Genomic DNA, 20000 nt, shown 5'->3' with positions numbered 1-20000 from the left:
TATAGGCTAGTTTTTAATGGTTCTTTAGGCTAGTTTTTACCAGTTGACTGAACTCTAGGCTAGTTTTTAATAGTGCTCCACGCTAGTTTTTAACAGTTGATGGCACTCTTGGCTAGTTTTTAGCAGCAGACAGAGCATTAGGCTAGTTTTTAATGGTACTTGAGACTAGTTTTTAACAGTTTACAGCGCTCTAGGCTAGTTTTTAACGGCAGATGGTGCTCTAAGCTAGTTTCTTATGGTTCTTTTGGCTAGTATTTAACCGTTGACGGCGCTCTAGGCTAGTTTTTAACAGCAGATCGTGCTCTAAGCTAGTTTCTAATGATTCTTTAGGCTAGTTTTAACTGCAGACGGTCCTATAGGCTAGTTTTTAATGGTTCTTTAGGCTAGTTTTTAACAGTTAACTGCGCTCTAGGCTAGTTTTTAATGGTGCTTGAGACTAGTTTTTAACAGTTGACAGCGCTCTAGGCTAGTTTTTAACGGCAGATGGTGCTCTAAGATAGTTTCTTATGGTTCTTTTGGCTAGTTTTTAACAGTTGACAGCGCTCTAGGCTAGTTTTTAACAGCAGATCGTGCTCTAAGCTAGTTTCTAATGGTTCTTTTGGCTAGTTTTTAACAGTTGACGGCGCTCTAGGCTAGTTTTTAACAGCAGATCGTGCTCTAAGCTAGTTTCTAATGGTTCTTTTGGCTAGTTTTTAACAGTTGACGGCGCTCTAGGGAAGTTTTTTTACTGCAGACGGTGCTTTAAACTAGTTTTTAATGGTGCTCTAGGCTAGTTTTTAACAGTTAACGGCGCTCTAGGCTAGTTTTTGACTGCAGACGGTGCTCTAGGCTAGTTTTAATGGTGCTCTAGGTTAGTTTTTAACAGTTGACGGCGCTCTAGGCTAGTTTGTAACAGCAAACCATGCTCTAGGCTAGTTTTAGCAGCAGAAGATACTCTAGACTAGTTTTTATTAGCGCTTTAGGCTAGTTTTTAACGACAAACTATACTCTAGACTAGTTTTTATCAGCGCTATAGGCTAGTTTTTAACAGCAGACGATGCTCTAGACTAGTTTTTATCAGCACTCCAGGCTGGTTTTTAACAGCAGATGATGCTCTAGATTAGTTTTATCAGCGCTCTAGGCTAGTTTTAACATCTGACGACGCTCTAGACTAGTTTTTATCAGCGCTCTATGCTAGTTTTAAAAGCAGACGACGCTGTAGATTAGTTTTTATCAGCGCTCTAGGCTAGTTTTAGCAGCAGACGACGCTCTAGACTAATTTCTATCAGCGCTCTAGACTAGTTTTTAACAGCAGATGCTCTAGACTAGTTTTTATCAGCGCTCTAGGCTAGTTTTAGCAGCAGACGACGCTCTAGACTAATTTCTATCAGCGCTCTAGGCTAGTTTTTAACAGCAGATGCTCTAGACTAGTTTTTATCAGCGCTCTAGGCTAGTTTTAGCAGCAGACGACGCTCTAGACTAATTTCTATCAGCGCTCTAGGCTAGTTTTTAAAGCAGATGCTCTAGACTAGTTTTTATCAGCGCTCTAGGCTAGTTCTAGCAGCAGGCGACGCTCTAGACTATTTTGACAGCAAACGGCACATTTAACAGTTTTAACAATAGATGGCACTCTGGGTAAGTGTTTACCAGCAGACGACGCTCTAGGCTAGCCAGTTCAAATCTAGCCTAGAACACCGTCTGCTGTTAAACCCCAGCCTAGAGTCCAGTGTGCTGTACAAATATAGCCTAAAGCGCAGTCTGCTGTTATAAGCTAAACTCAGTATTGATTCAAGAGAGTATCGTGACACATTTTGAACATTTTTCACCTCCGCTCTATTGTTACTATCAATTTAAAAACACATTTCTCATATTTTTATGGAAATCATGGCACGTTTTATGTTTAGGATTGTTTGATGAATAGAAAGCAGCTAACAGAAATAGCATTGCACATATCTTTAATGCCATATTTAAAAAGGCATCCTTTAAAAGAAACAGCCTTCTGATCAGCGGTGTGGACAGTGAGCGTGGTGTTCTGGGAAGCGCTCCGACTGCTGCAGCTCTATGTTTGGCACTTCTGCTTTTCATGCGCTGTTGAAAACATTTCCCAATCCGAAGCACACACCGCCTCCTGCTCTACACACTGACATCCTCTTAGTTTCTCTTCCTCTTGGCGCGTGCAGATGGGAGAAAGGTGTGTGTGAGAGACGGAACGACACCAGCACCTTGCATGCGTGTGTGACGAGGAGGAAGCAGAACGCAGAAAAGAGGAAGTGAGACGCGTTTGACAGGAAACAGGCTTGTGTGAAAATCCCTCATTCAAAGCGCAACCGAAGCCAGAGCTGCTTGATTTTATTCATCAGTTATTAATCATTATTAATCACATTAAGTTATGTGCGTTATTATAAGCCGGTCTGTGACTAATAAATAAAAGTATATTAGAGCTTTGTATATATTATGTATCTATGTTTATATACAATTGTTTTATTATTAATAATTTATAGAAATTATGATTAATAATTACATAATTAGTTACATTTGATGATAGAAGATGGAATAAAGAGAATAAAAAGTGTATGTGTGCATGTGTCTGTGTGTGTATGTGTATGCAAGTTTGAGTACGTGTGTGGGTGTGTGTATACAAGTGTGTGTATGTGTGTGTGTGTGTCAGTGATCTGCATGATGGAGTGGTGAGAGTGTGAATGGCTGAAGTGCAGCAGAACAGAACGTTTCTCTCTGATCCTCCAGACAGAAATAGCAGCAGGATCTCGGCCAGCGGAAACCGTTATTAAGTCATTGAAGAGCTGCTGCTGCTGCTGCTGATTCTTTTCCTCCGCTGCGTCTCTGTAAATCAGCAGCAGCTGTGTGTTTGACTGAACGTGTGGAGACCAGTTTACCTTCACATTCCACATGACACAATACTACACTAATCTACAGTAAATACTCTAGTGTTTTCAGCCATACTTAAATGGCTCTATTGTGGTGATTCTACAGTTGCTATGGTAACACAAAAACTATAGTAATTAATCTGTTGTCGTGATTCTACAGTTGCTATGGTAACACAAAAAGCTATAGTAACTAATCTGTTGTGGTGATTCTACAGTTGCTATGGTAACACAAAAGCTATAGTAACTAATCTGTTGTGGTGATTCTACAGTTGCTATGGTAACAAAACTTTAATAAATTATCTGTTGTGGTGACTCTACAGTTGCTATGGTAACACAAAAACTTTAGTAAATAATCTGTTGTGGTGATTCTACAGTTGCTATGGTAACACAAACACTTTAGTAAATAATCTGTTGTGATGATTCTACAGTTGCTATGGTAACACAAACACTTTAGTAAATAATCTGTTGTGGTGATTCTACAGTTGCTATGGTAACACAAACACTTTAGTAAATAATCTGTTGTGGTGATTCTACAGTTGCTATGGTAACACAAACACTTTAGTAAATAATCTGTTGTGGTAATTCTACAGTTGCTATGGTAACAAAAACACTTTAGTAAATAATCTGTTGTAGTGATTCTACAGTTGCTATGGTAACACAAAAACTTTAATAATTAATCTGTTGTAGTGATTCTACATTTGCTATGGTAACACAAACACTTTAGTAAATAATCTGTTGTAGTGATTCTACAGTTGCTATGGTAACACAAAAACTATAGTAATTAATCTGTTGTCGTGATTCTACAGTTGCTATGGTAACACAAAAAGCTATAGTAACTAATCTGTTGTGGTGATTCTACAGTTGCTATGGTAACACAAAAGCTATAGTAACTAATCTGTTGTGGTGATTCTACAGTTGCTATGGTAACAAAACTTTAATAAATTATCTGTTGTGGTGACTCTACAGTTGCTATGGTAACACAAAAACTTTAGTAAATAATCTGTTGTGGTGATTCTACAGTTGCTATGGTAACACAAACACTTTAGTAAATAATCTGTTGTGGTGATTCTACAGTTGCTATGGTAACACAAACACTTTAGTAAATAATCTGTTGTGGTGATTCTACAGTTGCTATGGTAACACAAACACTTTAGTAAATAATCTGTTGTGGTGATTCTACAGTTGCTATGGTAACACAAACACTTTAGTAAATAATCTGTTGTGGTAATTCTACAGTTGCTATGGTAACAAAAACACTTTAGTAAATAATCTGTTGTAGTGATTCTACAGTTGCTATGGTAACACAAAAACTTTAATAATTAATCTGTTGTAGTGATTCTACATTTGCTATGGTAACACAAACACTTTAGTAAATAATCTGTTGTAGTGATTCTACAGTTGCTATGGTAACACAAAAACTTTAATAATTAATCTGTTGTGGTGATTCTACAGTTGCTATGGTAACACAAAAACTTTAATAATTAATCTGTTGTGGTGATTCTACAGTTGCTATGGTAACACAAAGACTTTAGTAAATAATCTGTTGTGGTAATTCTACAGTTGCTATGGTAACACAAACACTTTAGTAAATAATCTGTTGTAGTGATTCTACAGTTGCTATGGTAACACAAACACTTTAGTAAATAATCTGTTGTGGTAATTCTACAGTTGCTATGGTAACACAAACACTTTAGTAAATAATCTGTTGTGGTAATTCTACAGTTGCTATGGTAACACAAAAGCTATTGTAAATAATCTGTTTTGGTGATTCTACAGTTGCTATGGTAATGCAAGAACTAAGGTAATATAAACAAATCATCAATTATAGGGTGTGTTGTACTACAATACACCACAGTTTAATGTAGTAAAGAAATAAAGTATACTGCAGTATGCATTGTTGTTTATTTTTGTGTTTATCAAAAAACACATCAATACACATATAAACACATGTATACACACACACACACACACACACATGCACGCACACACACACACATAGAGAGAGAGAGATACATAAATGCACACATACTGTAAGTGGACACACACATATATGCATACACACATACTGTACATATATGCACACATATATGCTCATACCTACACATGTACACACACTCATATACACATATATATATATATATATATATATATGTGTGTGTGTGTGTGTGTGTGTGTGTGTGTGTGTGTGTGTGTGTGTGTGTGTGTAAATACACATAAAACACACATACACACAGAAATACACACAGAGACAGAAACCCACACACACAGACTCATTATTCTCTCTCTATTTTCTTCAGCTTCACGATGTATTCATATTTATTTCTATTATTAATGTTTGCTCTTAAATTGAAAGTCTTGATTTCTGTACGGCAGTCACAGTATGATCAACCTTTACCAGGCTTTTATGTTACCAAGTGCTTTTAGTATTGGTCGGCAACATGTGTGTGTGTGTGTGTGTGTGTGTGTGTGTGTGTGTGTGTGTGTGTGTGTGTGTGTGTGTGTGTGTGTGAGCGGATGTTGAATGCGCCTCCAGCCTCCTCCAGTCATGTGTGTCTCCTGCTGCTGTGTGTTTGGTTCTGCCTGTTCTGGCTCTGGCAGCGCTTCATTCTCTGGCTCAACTTAAAACAGGCCACTTTCTCTGTCTCTCTCTCTCTCCCCTTTAGTCTGGAAGTCTGCAAGCCATCGGCAGCGTTCATTACACCCTGTATTATTACTATTATGGAGCCTTTCCACTTTAGTGTGTTTCTCAGCTTTGGACGTGCTCATAGTTGTTGAACGCAGTGAATGCGAGAGCACAACAAATCTTTTCTTTACAATCCTATTTGCTGAAATAATGAAAGAGAAAGTCCAGGGTGGTGTTATCAAGAGCTTTTCTGAAGTCTTAGATGTGTGTTTTCAGACTCCCGGCAGATGCAGACGTCTCCATCCTGGTCGTATGAGCAGTCGTACCCATATCTGGGCCCGATCTCCACCCCAGCGGTCCACCCTACAACACCAATCTCACCCAACCGGACCGCTTTACACTGTGAGTTTACACATTCACACTCACTGCTTTATTCCTGTTTTTCAATATAGTTTCAGAGGTGACGTGGTGGCTCATGGGTCAGCACTGTGGCCTCACACCAAGAAGGTCGCTGGTTCAAGTCCCAGCTGGGCCAGTTGGCATTTCTGTCAATTGGATAAACTAAATTGGCCATAGTGAATGAGTGTGTGTGAATTAATGTGTATGGGTGTTTCCCAGTACTGGGTTACAGCTGGAAGGACATCCGCTGTGTAAAACATATGTTGGAATAGTTGGTGGTTCATTCCGCTGTGGCAACCCCTGATGATTAAAGGGACTAAACTGAAGGAAAATGAATGACTGAACTACTATATTTTGCCAGTGATACTCTAAAATTTACAACCGTGCTGTAAATTAACAATTACAATGCTGTAGTTAAAAAAAAAAACAGATTTCAAAACACTTCACAGGGATCTTTAATTTTTGGGTGTACTGTCCCTTGAAAGGTCTCATTAAATTAAAATGTTCTTAAAAAGGTTTTCAGATGTAAGTATCAGTATTGTTAGATATTAATATATATATATATATATATATATATATATATATATATATATATATATATATATATATACAGTTGAAGTCAGAATTATTAGCCCCCTTAAATTATTAGACCGCTTGTTTATTCTTTCCCTAATTTCCGTTTAAGGGAGAGCAGATTTTTCCAACATGTTTCAAACATAATAATTTTAATAACTCATCTCTAATAACTGATTTATTTTATCTTTGCCGTGATGACTGTAAATAATATTTTACTACAAATTTTTAAGACGCTTCTATACAGCTTAAAGTGACATTTAAAGGCTTAACTAGGTTAATTAAGTTAACTAGGCAGGTTAGGGGAATTTGGCAAGTTATTGTATAACAGTGGTTTGTTTTGTAGACTATCAAGAAAAAATATAGCTTAAAGAGGCTAATAATTTTGTCCCTAAAATGGTTCATAAAAAATTCAAAACTGCTTTTATTCTAGCCAAATTAAAACAAATAAGACTTTCTCCAGAAGAAAAAATATTATCAGACATACTGTAAAAATGTCCTTGCTCTGTTGAAAACCATTTGGAAATTATTTAGGGGGCGAATAATTCTGACTTCAACTGTATATATATATATATATATATATATATATATATATATATATATATATATATATATATATATATATATATATATATATATATATATCATGTGCTCAAAAACAGTAATTGTGAAAAAAATATATCTTCACACTTAGAAGATATAAAACTAATATAAAAATATACAGCAATGTATAGAAGAGGACTCTCACATTTTTGGGTGTACTGTCCGTTTAAAATGAGCTGAAACAATACAATTGGTGAGGTTTTTTTTTGACGGACAACTTTATTTTTAAGTAACCTAATTCCTGTTTTTCCCAACACAAACTGATTTTTGGGTGTATTGTTCCTGTCAGTTTAGTTTAGTTTAGTATAGTTTAGTTAACTTTATCTCAGTTATAGTAGATCATAGTTTTGTCATATATATATATATATATATATATATATATATATATATATATATATATATATATATATATATACAGATTCAGGAAATGTTCACAATATGTCTGATAATATTTGTTCTTCTGGAGAAAGTCTTATTTGTTTTATTTCGGCTAGAATAAAAGCAGTTTTTAGTTTTTTAAGCACCATTTTAAGGTCAATATTATTAACCCCTTTAAGCTATTTATTGTTTGATAGTCTACAGAACAAACCATCATTATACAATAACTTGCCTAATTACTCTAACCTGCCTAGTTAACCTAATTAACCTAGTGAAGCCTTTAAATGTCACTTTAAGCTGTATAGAAGTGTCTTGAAGAATATCTAGTCTAATATTATTCACTGTCATTATGGCAAAGAGAAAATAAATCAGTTATTAGGGATGAATTATTAACACTATTGTGATTAGAAATGTGCTGGAAAAATCTGCATATATTTACATATACACTACCAATCAGAATTTCGGGGTCAGTTTTTTAATATTTATTTATTTATTATTATTATGTTCATCAAGGCAGCATTTATTTAACAAAAATAAATATTTCTTATTGTAGTTAGTTTTAAATGAAATTATTACTCAGGTCATTACTGCTTTTTTACCAAAATAATAATAACGATAATAATAATCATAATAATGATTAAAATAAGTGCGATTTCTGAAGAATCATGTGACTGAAGACTTTGAAAATTCATCTTTAAAATCACTAAAGTAAATGATTAAATTAAATGATAAACTGCTGTTGAGCAGTTATTTTATAGTGCAATAATATTTCACAATTGTACAACTTTTACTGTATTTGTGATTAAATAATATATATATTAAAGACAGAATTATTAGCCCCCGTTTATTTTTTTCCCCAATTTCTGTTTAATGGAGAGCAGATTTATTCAACACATTTCTAATCACAATAGTGTTAATAACTCATCTCTAAATCTCTAATAACTGTTTATTTAATAAAATTAATAAATTAATAAATAAGTTAATAAATTTATCTTTGTTAGGGTAATTAGGCAAGTGATTGTATAACGATGGTTTGTTCTGTAGACTATCAAGAAAAAAGATATAGCTTAAAGGGGCCAATAATATTGTCCTTAAAATGGTGATTAAAAAATTAAAAACTGCTTTAATTCTAGCCAAAATAAAACAAATGAGAGTTTCTCCAGAAGAAAAAATATTATCAGACATACTGTGACCATTTCCTTGCTCTGTTAAACATCATTTAGGAAATATTTAAAAAAGAAAAAAAAATCTACTGTAATTGAGATAAAGTACTTTAATAAATCAAATATTTTTAACAGATTGGTTTTCAAGCACCTTAAAACAATTTGACATTCAGGTAGTAGGTAATAATAATACTGAAGCACTGTGATGATGGACTGAAGGCTGAGGTCTTTTAGAAACGAGCAAAACAACATTTCAGATCAATTACAATGTAAAGCTGGAATCGCTGCTTGGTCCATTAATGCGTCCGTCACACACATTTATATCTGATCATCATCTGTCAGAAACCAAACCTCATCATGCAGACTGATGAAGCGCATGCTGGAGGATATTCATTACATGTGTTTCCATGGTAGTTTACCTGCAGACCTTATATTTTAGGGTGTACTGTCCCTTTAAGAGCATCTGCTGTGTTTCCGCAGGTCCAGAGCTGACGGCGTTCACAGATCCCCGTGTGGGTTTGGAGCGCTCCTTCCCATCACTCCCATCTCTCCCAGATGGGCGTTTCTCTGACCCGCGGGTGCCGTACCCCACCGGCGCCTTCACCTACACCCCCACGCCCGTCACCAGCGCCATCGGTATTGGCATGTCAGCCATGAGCAGCCCTGCGGGACGCTACCACACATACCTGCCGCCGGCGTACCCCGCGGGCTCCTCGCAGGCCCAGGCTGGAGCCTTCCAGGCGAGCTCGTCCCCATATCACCTGTACTACAGCAGCGCCGCCGGCTCCTACCAGTTCTCCATGATGCCCAGCGGAGGGGCGGCAGCAGGGGAGCGATCGCCGCCCCGAATCCTACCCTGCACCAACGCCTCCACAGGCTCCGCCCTCCTGCACCCCTCGCTCCCCAATCAGAGCGAAGGAGTGGTGGAGGCGGAGGGAAGCCACAGCAGTTCGCCAACCAGCATGTCTGTAGAGGCCGTCTGGAGGCCATACTGACAACCAATAGCACGCCGGCAGCTCATTTAAAGGGACAGTTCACCCAAAAATGTACTTACTATTTCCAAATCTGTGAGTTTCTTTCTTCAGTTGAACACTAGAGGAGATATACTAAAGAAAGCAGAGATCTGTTGAGTTCCATAGTAGAAAAAACACATGAAAGTCAATTGATTTGACATGCTTTAGACTTTATTTTGAACAAATTAAATTAAATCAAATTATAAAAACAGCCAGAAAGGAGAAACGGATGTGTTTCTGTCATCATTAATGCCCCATCAGTGCATTTCCATGCTTTTTTTATATGGTTTCTTTTCTAATTTGCATGTTAAGTGCAATTAAATTATAAAATAAAATGTAAAGTCAAAGCATAAATAGGATATATGCACAGCTAGTGTTTCCTCCCATACCGATAATCTTCCGGTGAATGGTTAATATGACTTTTTTCAGATCTATACGGTTTCTTTTACAGCATTATTGTTGTAATGCAATTAAAATACAATCAGGTAAACAGATTTAAGCATTTATTTAGTTGATCAAGCATGAACCAAGATGAAAAGTCACGCACATGCACGTCACGATCAGCAGGCGAGCGCAGAAACTCCATTGAAAACACTAGGGGTAATTAATGTTTATATTTTATAGACATGATGTGGAAAAATGTCATTAACTGCAGTGCTTCTCCTAGATTGTGAGATGCACTTTATATGGTAAATCAATCAGGCACTGAAGATCATTGATTTTTAAAGAAAACAGACCTTAAACGTGCTGATTCTGTTACAGCATACAGGTCACCGCAAGCGCTTGACTCAGGTTACTGACAAATTAAAAGTCCTTCTGCATATAGCCTATAGCAGAAGTGAACGAATAAATTTTCCCTACCAGCAAATATTAATTTATAAGCAAAATAAACTGACAGCAAATTTAAAGCAGACACTTTTGCTCTATAATGTCGTCACTAATGACTAAATCAGTGGTGGCCAACCCTGTTCCTAGAGAGCCACCTTCCTGCAAATTTCAGTTGCAACCCATATCAAACACACCTGAACTAATTAGTGAGGACCTGAACACCATGTGATAATTACAGGCAGGTGTGTTTGATATGGGTAGCAACTGAAATCTGCAGGAAGGTGGCTCTCCAGGAACAGGGTTGGTCACTCCTGGACTAAATCAATGTGGAATATCCACAAGATAAAGGTAAACATCGCCGAATTGTAGCTCTTGTAGGAACATGACCTCTATTTTTTTGCTTGTTATTGCTTAACATTACTGATACATTTAGAGTGAACGGTTAATATGACTTGTTTTAATTTTATACGGATTATTTTACAGCATTGATGTTGTAATGCAATTAAAATACAATCAGGTAAACAGATTTAAGCATTTATTTAGTTGCTCAAGCATAAACCGTGATGAAATGTCACGCACATGCTCGTCACGATCAGCAGGCGAGCGCAGAAACTCCATTGAAAACACCGGGGGAAAATAAATGTTTATATTTTAAAGACATGATGTGGAAAAATGTCATTTAATGCAGTGCTTCTTGTAGATTGCGAGACACACTTTATATAAATATAAAAGCAGACACTTTTGCTCTATAATGTCGTCACTAATGAATAATCACTGATGAATATCCACAAGATAAAGGTAAACATCGCTGAAGTGTAGCTCTGACAGGAACTTGAGTTATTCTTTTGCTTAGTATTGCTTAATATTAATATTGCTGGCAGCGCGGTGGCGCAGGGGGTAGCAAAGTCACCTTACAGCAAGACGGTCGCTGGTTCGAGCCTCCGCTGGGTCAATTGGCATTTCTGTGTGGAGTTTGCATTTGGACCCCACAGTCCAAACACATGCGCTATAGGGGAATTGGGTAAGCTAGATTGGCCATGGTGTATGAGTGTGAATGAGAGTGTATGGGAGTTTCCCAGTGATGGGTTGTAGCTGGAAGGACATCCGCTGCGTAAAACATATGCTGGATAAGTTGACCCCAGAATAATAAAGGAACTAAGCTTAAAAGAAAATTAATTAATTGATATTGCTTAAGGGGGCTTAATAATATTGACTATATAATATTGACTATATATATATAATATAATAAAATATATCATATTGAATATAAAAAAATTAAAAGCTGCTTTTATTCTAGCCGAAATAAATCAAATAAGAGATTCTTCAGAAGAAAAAATATTATATGAAATACTGTGAAAAATTCCTGAATCTGTTCAACATTGTTTGGGAAATATTAATGTTTTATTATAAAATCACCGGAGGGCAAATAATTCTGACATTATGTACAGTAGAAACAACAAGCAAATGTGTTCTTCATCCATATATACATTGTGAAAATGATACGCTTATACTGCTTTTTAAAGCACTTTTTCACAAAAATAACATATAATATATGCAAATATTGGTAAACAGATGACAATATGAGCTAATTGTGCTTTGATTCTATGCAGATCCCAGTGTAGCCGCCATTACGGCTCATTGTTGTATTTCCGCACAGGTCACATGACTGAAAACCATCAATAGGTTTTCAGCATTCTTCAAAATATCTTCTTTTGTGTTCAACAGAATTAAGAAGCTCATATAGGGTTGAAATAACTAAAGGGTGAGTTAATCATGACAGAGATTTCATTCTGGGGTGTACTGTCTCTTTAAGACGATTCTGATTGGAGCAATAGACTCTGGAGGCGGAGTTGTGATATATCTGTTTTCCACAGCACAGCATGAGATTTGTTTGTCTTTTTTTAAGTTGTGAATAGTTTGTATTATTATTATTGTTATTATTAATGTTGTCTCATCATCATCATCATCATCATCACTGTGTGACAGGTTTCTCCCTTAATAGCTGACCGGCATTTCGTAATCAATTAAAACAAACAGTCATACAGTGTAAATCTGAGGCCAGAAACAAACTCTACACCAGACTCAGTGCAGACGGCGGTGTTTTTCTTTATTAATTGTGTCACAAACAAAGTTCATCATCATTTTGGCGTTATGCAAATTGTTAGCATTACAGTCCAAACCAAAATAACTGTGCATTAATATAATGGTTCATGCCATCAGTGAAAATATTAATGACATATTTATTAATTCAATGCTATTTAATTCTTCATCAATGTTCACTTGTTTAATTATTCATTACATGTTATTGGCAGTTAAATAATTTATTCATCACAAACAAATATGCTACTTCAGGTTTCATTCAGGTTGAGGTGAATTTGCAAAGCTTCTGTCCGCAGTGGCGCAGTAGGTAGTGCTGTCGCCTCACAGCAAGAAGGTCGCTGGTTCGAGCCTCGGCTCAGTTGGCGTTTCTGTGTGGAGTTTGCATGTTCTCCCTGCCTTTGCGTGGGTTTCCTCCGGGTGCTCCGGTTTCCCCCACAGTCCAAAGACATTTGTCATTGACATTGTCTGTTGTGTATGAGTGTGTGTGGATGATTCCCAGAGATGGGTTGCAGCCGGAAGGGCATCCGCTGCGTAAAAACCTGCTGGATAAGTTGGCGGTTCATTCCGCTGTGGTGACCCTGGATTAATAAAGGGACTAAGCCGACAAGAAAATGAATGAATGAATGTTTTTCCTAATTATTATTTATTGCTGCTTATTGACTAAATTAATTTCATATTTCAGACCATTAATAAAAATAATATCAGTTGATCTCCAGTTTGGTAAATGCAAAATAGCTTTAATTGAATATAGTAAATAGTAAGTTCTGCTTCTAGATGACGTGCTGGCGCAGTATTAGTGCTGTCGCCTCACAGCAAGAAGGTCGCTGGCTCGATACTCGGTTGCTCAGTTGGTGTTTCTGTGTGGAGTTTGCATGTTCTCCCTGTGTTGGTGTGGGTTTCCTCCGGGTGCTCCGGTTTCTCCCACAGTAAGACATGCGGTACAGGTGAATTGGGTAAGCTAATTTGTCTGTGGTGTGTGTGTGTGTGTGTGTGTGTGAATGAGTGTGTATGGGTGTTTCTCTGAGATGTGTTGCAGCTGGAAGGGTATCCGCTGTGTAAAACATGTGCTGGATAAGTTGGTGGTTCATTCCGCTGTGGCGACCACTGCTTAAAAAAAGACTAAGCCGAAAAGAAAATGAATGAATGAATGAATGTCTGCTTTTCACAGTAATTCTATATTTAAATAATTATTTCCTCATTTAAATATTTGCATATTTTAAGTCGATCTCTGCTCAGCATTACATTCAGGTAAATGATTTACACATCAAATCTTAAAATCTGTTTTCAGATGTTCGCAAAAAATAAAACCAGTATTTTATTGTTGATGTGAACTGACTATAGTTGCTCATTTCTCTTGCACTCCAAGATCCATACACTCTCAGAAATAAAGGTACGCAAGCTGTCACTAGGGTGGTGCCTTTTCAAATGGTACAAATTTGTATCTAAAAAGTACCAAAGTATGCCTCTTAAAATTTGTAGGTACTACTTTAAACTTTTGAGGTACCAATATGTACCCTTTAAGTACAAATGTGTACCTTTTGAACACCCCAGTGACAGCTCGCATACCTTTAATTCTGAGAGTTTATAACATTAGCTGAAAACTTTCATTCATTCATTTCCCTTTCGCTTAGTCTGCGGAATGAACCACCATCTATTCCAGCACATGTTTTACGCAGCAGGTGCCCTTACAGCCACAACCCAGTACTGGGAAACACCCATACACACTCATTCACACATACACATTTATACACTACGGCCAATTGAGTTGATCAATTCCCCTATAGCGCATGTGTTTGGACTGTGGGGGAAACCGGAGCACCCGGAGGAAACCCACGCCAACACGGGGAGAACATGCAAACTCCACACAGAAATGACAACTAGTTCAGGTGGGACTCGAACCAGCGACCTTCTTGCTGTGAAGCCACAGTTATAACCACTATGCCACTGTACAAAACTATACAAAAATAATAATGTTTAAACTGATGACATTTATATAATCACTTGGCTTTCTTTTACTTTGTAGCTTGCATATCGTTAAGCGTGTGCCTTTCTGATCTTCTGTAGAGTTTGTTTCGGGTCTAAAACTCACACCGATGCAAAACAGCATGTTAAAATGACAATAACACAAGTGACATGTTGATGGCAGTCAGCAAACTGCTTGAATTGATCAGTAAATCTACATCTCATTTTCAACAAAAGAGCTTCTTTAAGAGCTTCTGCAGACTCTGAACTCACTTTACAGCGATCTGACGTCAGGATGGACGATTCGAGAACTCAAACGTGACTCTTTTTGTGTGTAAATAGATTGTAAATGTTGATTTTGTCACACAACACGACTTGTGAAATGAGCAAAACCTGCTTCATTATTTTATCCCATTTCATTGTTGTGAAGAAACTGCTTATTTCTTAAGGATGTGTGCTGTCTTTATTTCTCAGTGGCGTTATCTTATCTCTTTAATATCAATCAATCAATCTGTATCTTTAGTTTTCTTTCCAAGGAGAAATTGAGAGAGCAGAGCACAACTAATATTAATAATATACACTCACCGGCCACTTTATTAGGTACACCTGTCCAACTGCTCATTAACACGAAATTTCTAATCAGCCAATCACATGGCGGCAACTCAATGCATTTAGACATGTAGACATGGTCAAGACGATCTGCTGCAGTTCAAACCGAGCATCAGAACGGGGAATCATCTCTGGCTTCTTGAACATGACAATGAGTTCACTGTACTCAAATGGCCTCCACAGTCAGCAGAGCTCAATCCAATAGAGCAGCTTTGGGATGTGGTGGAACGGGAGATTGGCATCATGGATGTGCAGCCGACAAATCTGCAGCAACTGTGTGATGCTATCATGTCAATATGGAGCAAAATCTCTGAGGAATATTTCCAGTAGCTTGTTGAATTCCTGACACAAAGGATTATGGCAGTTCTGAAGGCAAAAGAGGGCCCAACTTGCTACTAGTAAGGTGTACCTAATAAAGTGGCCGGTGAGTGTACAAAATCAAAACAGAACACATATGGACTGAATTGATCAAATAAATAAATAAATAAAATACAATAAATAATAAAATGTATATTATTAAATTAATGCTAAATGATTAAATTAATTAAATATGTAAAATAAAAAATATGCAGGACAAGAATTAAATACAATACAATAAAATTAATATAAATATTTTTGCCAAATGTATATTTAAATTAATTAAATAAATGTCAAATAAATAAATTAATGCTTAAAATAAAATACAGTAAGGTAAAATTGATATTATTCAATTAATAATAAATTATACTATATTTAAATAAATACAATAAAAAAATAAATGCATGAATAAAATGCAATTTAATTAATAAATTACTCCAAAAAAAATAATATATTTAAATTAATTAAATATGTGAAATTAATACATTTATAAAAATAAAATGTAATTTAATTATTAATATTAAATTAATACCTAATGAAGTGGCCGTTGAGTGTTTAATAATCAAAACAGAACACATGAACTGAATTTAGCAGATGTATAGAATGGGATTGTCTGATTAACATGCATCTAAAATAATGTGGTGCAATTTTCTCACACATTTTACAAAGTTAATTTTGGTTCCTCAAGACAAAAACTGCTTCTGCTTTCTTAAGAAATAATGCTTGAGGATGTTTTTATATGTTCTGGTTCTTCCTTTTAAGGTGCGCTTGTTACATTATAACTTATTTAAATGCTAAGTAATATTAATTAATTATATGTTCAGGGTTAGAATGCAGGATTTAGTGCATTTAATTATGCATAATTCATTTTATTTACTATAGTAAGTACATTAGTACATAAGATGTCTTTGTGTACCTGTTTTGGCAGAAACAAGATTATTGATACATTCATTTGTTTTCTTTCGGCTTAATCTCTGATTTATCAGAGGTCCTAACAGCGGAATGAACTGCCAACTATTACAGCTTATGTTTAACACAACGGAAAATAAAATAAAATACAATGATTGCATGAATATAAAATAAATAACAATTATAAACAAAAAATTAAATCTAATTAATGAAACTAATGTTAAATGATAATATATTTAAAGTAGTTAAAGAAAAATGTCAAATAAATAAATGCTTGAATAAAATAAAATTGATGTTATTAAATTAATACTAAATTATAATATATTTAAATTGATTAAATATGTAAAATAAATAAATGCAAAAATAATATGCTATTAAATTTAATTATTATTAAAAATTAATTCTAAATGATAATATATTTAAATTAATTTAAATAAATAAATGCGTAAATCTAAAATTTTATTGAATTAATAATAATAAATTAATGCTAAATGATTAAATATGCAAAATAAATATATACAGGAATACAAATAAATACAATAAAAGTAATGCTAAATAATTATATATTTAAATAAATTAAATAAATATGTACGCTAAATAAATGCTTAAAATTAATTACAATAAAATAAATTTGATATTATTAAATTAATACTAAATGATAATAAAATAAATGTTAAATAAATAAATGCTTGAATAAAATACAGTTAAACTAATATCATTAAATTAATGCTAAAGGATAATATATTTAAATTAATTATGTAAAATAAATAAAAAATAAATATTAAATTGAATTAATGTTAAATCAATGCTAAATGGTTAAATAAATTAATTAAACATGTAAAATAAATATATGCAGAAACAAAATCAAATACAATAAAATAAAACATATAAAAATGAATGTGAAATGAGAATATATATGCAGGAATAAAATAAAATAGAATTCAATAAAATAAAATGTATATTATTAAAATGTATGCTAAATGATACTATATTTAAATTAGTTAAATAACTATGTAAAATCAATGCATGAATAAAATAGAACAAAATTAAATAAAGTTAAATAATGTTATTAAATTAATGCTAAATGATGATATATTTCAATTAAATAAATATGTAATATCTATATATGTCTGTCTGTCTGTCTGTCTATCTAGTCAGTCAGTCTCTGGTTTACACTATCTGAGAGTCCAGAAAGAGCCGCAGGAGACAGACGGGCTAAATAAAGTTGAAACTGAGCTTCAGGATTCAAGCCAAAGTCTATAAAACCAAATCACCTTTATAAAAAGAGCAAGAGAGTGTGAGAACAGCAGGACACACACACACACACACACACGCACACACACACACATAAACACTGACAGCTTCTCAGCTCGGTGTGTGTGAATTAGAGTTTATTTCTAGTCAGTGATTCAGTGTGATGCTGATCAACAAACTGAGGTAAACATCCTGAATATAACCCAGCAGAAACATGACATCAGTTAAAATAAAAATCTTATTTCAAGTATATCAGACTAGACTAATGCTAGACTATATTTAAATTAATTAAATAAATAAATATGTAAATAAATGCATAAATAAAATACAATAGAATTAAATGAATATTACTAAACTAATGCTAAATTATAATATTTAAATTATTAAATATGTAAAATAAATAAATACATGCAGTAATAAAATCAAATACAATAAAATCAAATTAATATTAAATTAATGCTAAATGATAATGTATTAAATTAATAAATTAATAAATAAGTAAAATAAATAAATATGTGCAGTAATAAAATTAAATACAATATAACACAATTAATATTAAATTATTGCTAAATGAATAAATAATAAACTTAATTAAATATGTAAAATAAATGCATGAGTAAAATACAATGAAATTAATATTATTAAATTAATTAATGCCAAATAATAATATATTTAAAATAATTAAACAAATGTGTAACATAAATTAATAAATGCATAAATATAAAATAAAATTAAATGCATTAAATTTATATTTTTAAATAATGCTGAATGATAATATATGTAATTAATTAAATAAATATGTAAAATAAATAAATGCATGAATAAAATGAAATAAAATTTAATTTACTAACATTAAATTATTGTCAAATGATAATATACTTAAAATAAATAAATATGTCAAATAAATAAATATATGCAGGAATAAAAAATACAATATAAACACAACACAATACAATAAAATAAATATGTTTTCATTAATGCAAAATTATATTATATTTAAATTTTTCTAAATATGTTAAATAAATGAATGAATGAAAAAAATACAATTAAATACAATACAATTACATGAAGTTAATTAATTTATTAATTAATGATAAATGATAATATACTTTAAATATGTAAAATAAAATAATAAATTAATAAAACGAAATACAGTAATTTTTATTGAATTATTATTTATGAATTAATGCTAAATTATAATATAATGAAATTTATTAAATAAATATGTAAAAAAACACGTTTGCATAAAATTAAATGCAATTAATTATAATAAAATCAAATACAATTAAATTTAATTAATGCTAAATAATGATATACTTAAATTAATTAAATGTGTAAAATAAATAAACAAATGCATGAATTAAATTAAACACACTGCAGGTGTCTTAATCAAATCTTGAGCCTAGTTTGAGACTACTGGGCTGTTTTACTTCAGGTGTAGATTGTAGGTGCGTGCGTGCGTGTGTGTGTGTTTTGTGTGTGTGTGTGTGTGTGTGTTTACATGTAAATATATTCTCCAGAAGGCATCGGTGTAATCAGTGTATGAATATGAAGCGGTGAGGATTGAGCGTCAGGTCGTTCATCATTCACCTGAACAGATCGATATTAATATTTGATCAACTCTGACAGATCTTCTATAGCGACCACATTCAGATCCTGAACATTAATCATTTATGCAAATCAGGCAAATCTCATTAATCTACAGGCTGACAGACTGAGCCAAAAAACTGACAGACGAGAGCTAAAATAATGACTTGATTTCAGATTTCACTACTGAAGTTTCGTCCTCGGCCTGTTTACTTGTGACCAGCAGATGGCGCTGCAGCTCAATGTTTTTTTTTTAGCCTGTGAGGTCACCCTAAAAAGTATTACATCTAGTTTTAAATAATATAATAAATATTAACATTTAGCTAGATAGTATATATTAAATATATATATTTTATTTCATATAAAAATATAAAAATATAATATGTAGCTTAGTTTGTTATAATGCTAGATAGTCATATAAAATAACTATTAAATTACTATTAGTGCTACTACAACTACCACTAGGCTACTGATAATACTAATACCTGTGCAATATTATTATTAATTATTAGAATATCTTTATCATTAAGCAGTTGATTCAACCTTATTACTACTACAACTACAAATAATAATAATAATAATAATAATAATAATAATAAGGTCGTTAATAATAATAATAATATATTATAATAATATAATAGAATAATAATAATAATAAATATAATAATGATGATGATAATAATAATAATAATAAATATAATAATGATGATGATAATAATAATAATAATAAATATAATAATGATGATGATAATAATAATAATAATAATAATAAATATAA

At 33.4% G+C, this 20000-nt stretch overlaps 1 protein-coding gene across 13 annotated transcripts in view; it reads left to right on the top strand.

The window, feature by feature from the left end:
* runx1 (RUNX family transcription factor 1) overlaps positions 1 to 14954 on the top strand; it is a 212103-nt gene extending 197149 nt beyond the window's left edge. For 3 of the 13 annotated variants that reach the window (XM_087236318.1, XM_087236317.1, XM_087236319.1), the window contains 2 exons: positions 5764 to 5889; positions 9084 to 10230. In XM_087236318.1, coding sequence (XP_087092444.1) covers positions 5764 to 5889; positions 9084 to 9598 — 641 coding nt within the window. In that variant the 3' untranslated portion in view covers positions 9599 to 10230. 13 annotated transcript variants of the gene reach the window in all.
* Positions 14955 to 20000: the final 5046 nt, after the last annotated feature.

This window comes from Danio rerio, chromosome 1 (genome assembly GCF_052040795.2).
Source record: "Danio rerio strain M-AB ecotype USA chromosome 1, GRCz13ab, whole genome shotgun sequence".
NCBI lineage: Eukaryota > Metazoa > Chordata > Actinopteri > Cypriniformes > Danionidae > Danio > Danio rerio.
Note: the sequence above shows the minus strand (reverse complement) of the source record. Positions and strands in the feature narration are given on the sequence as shown.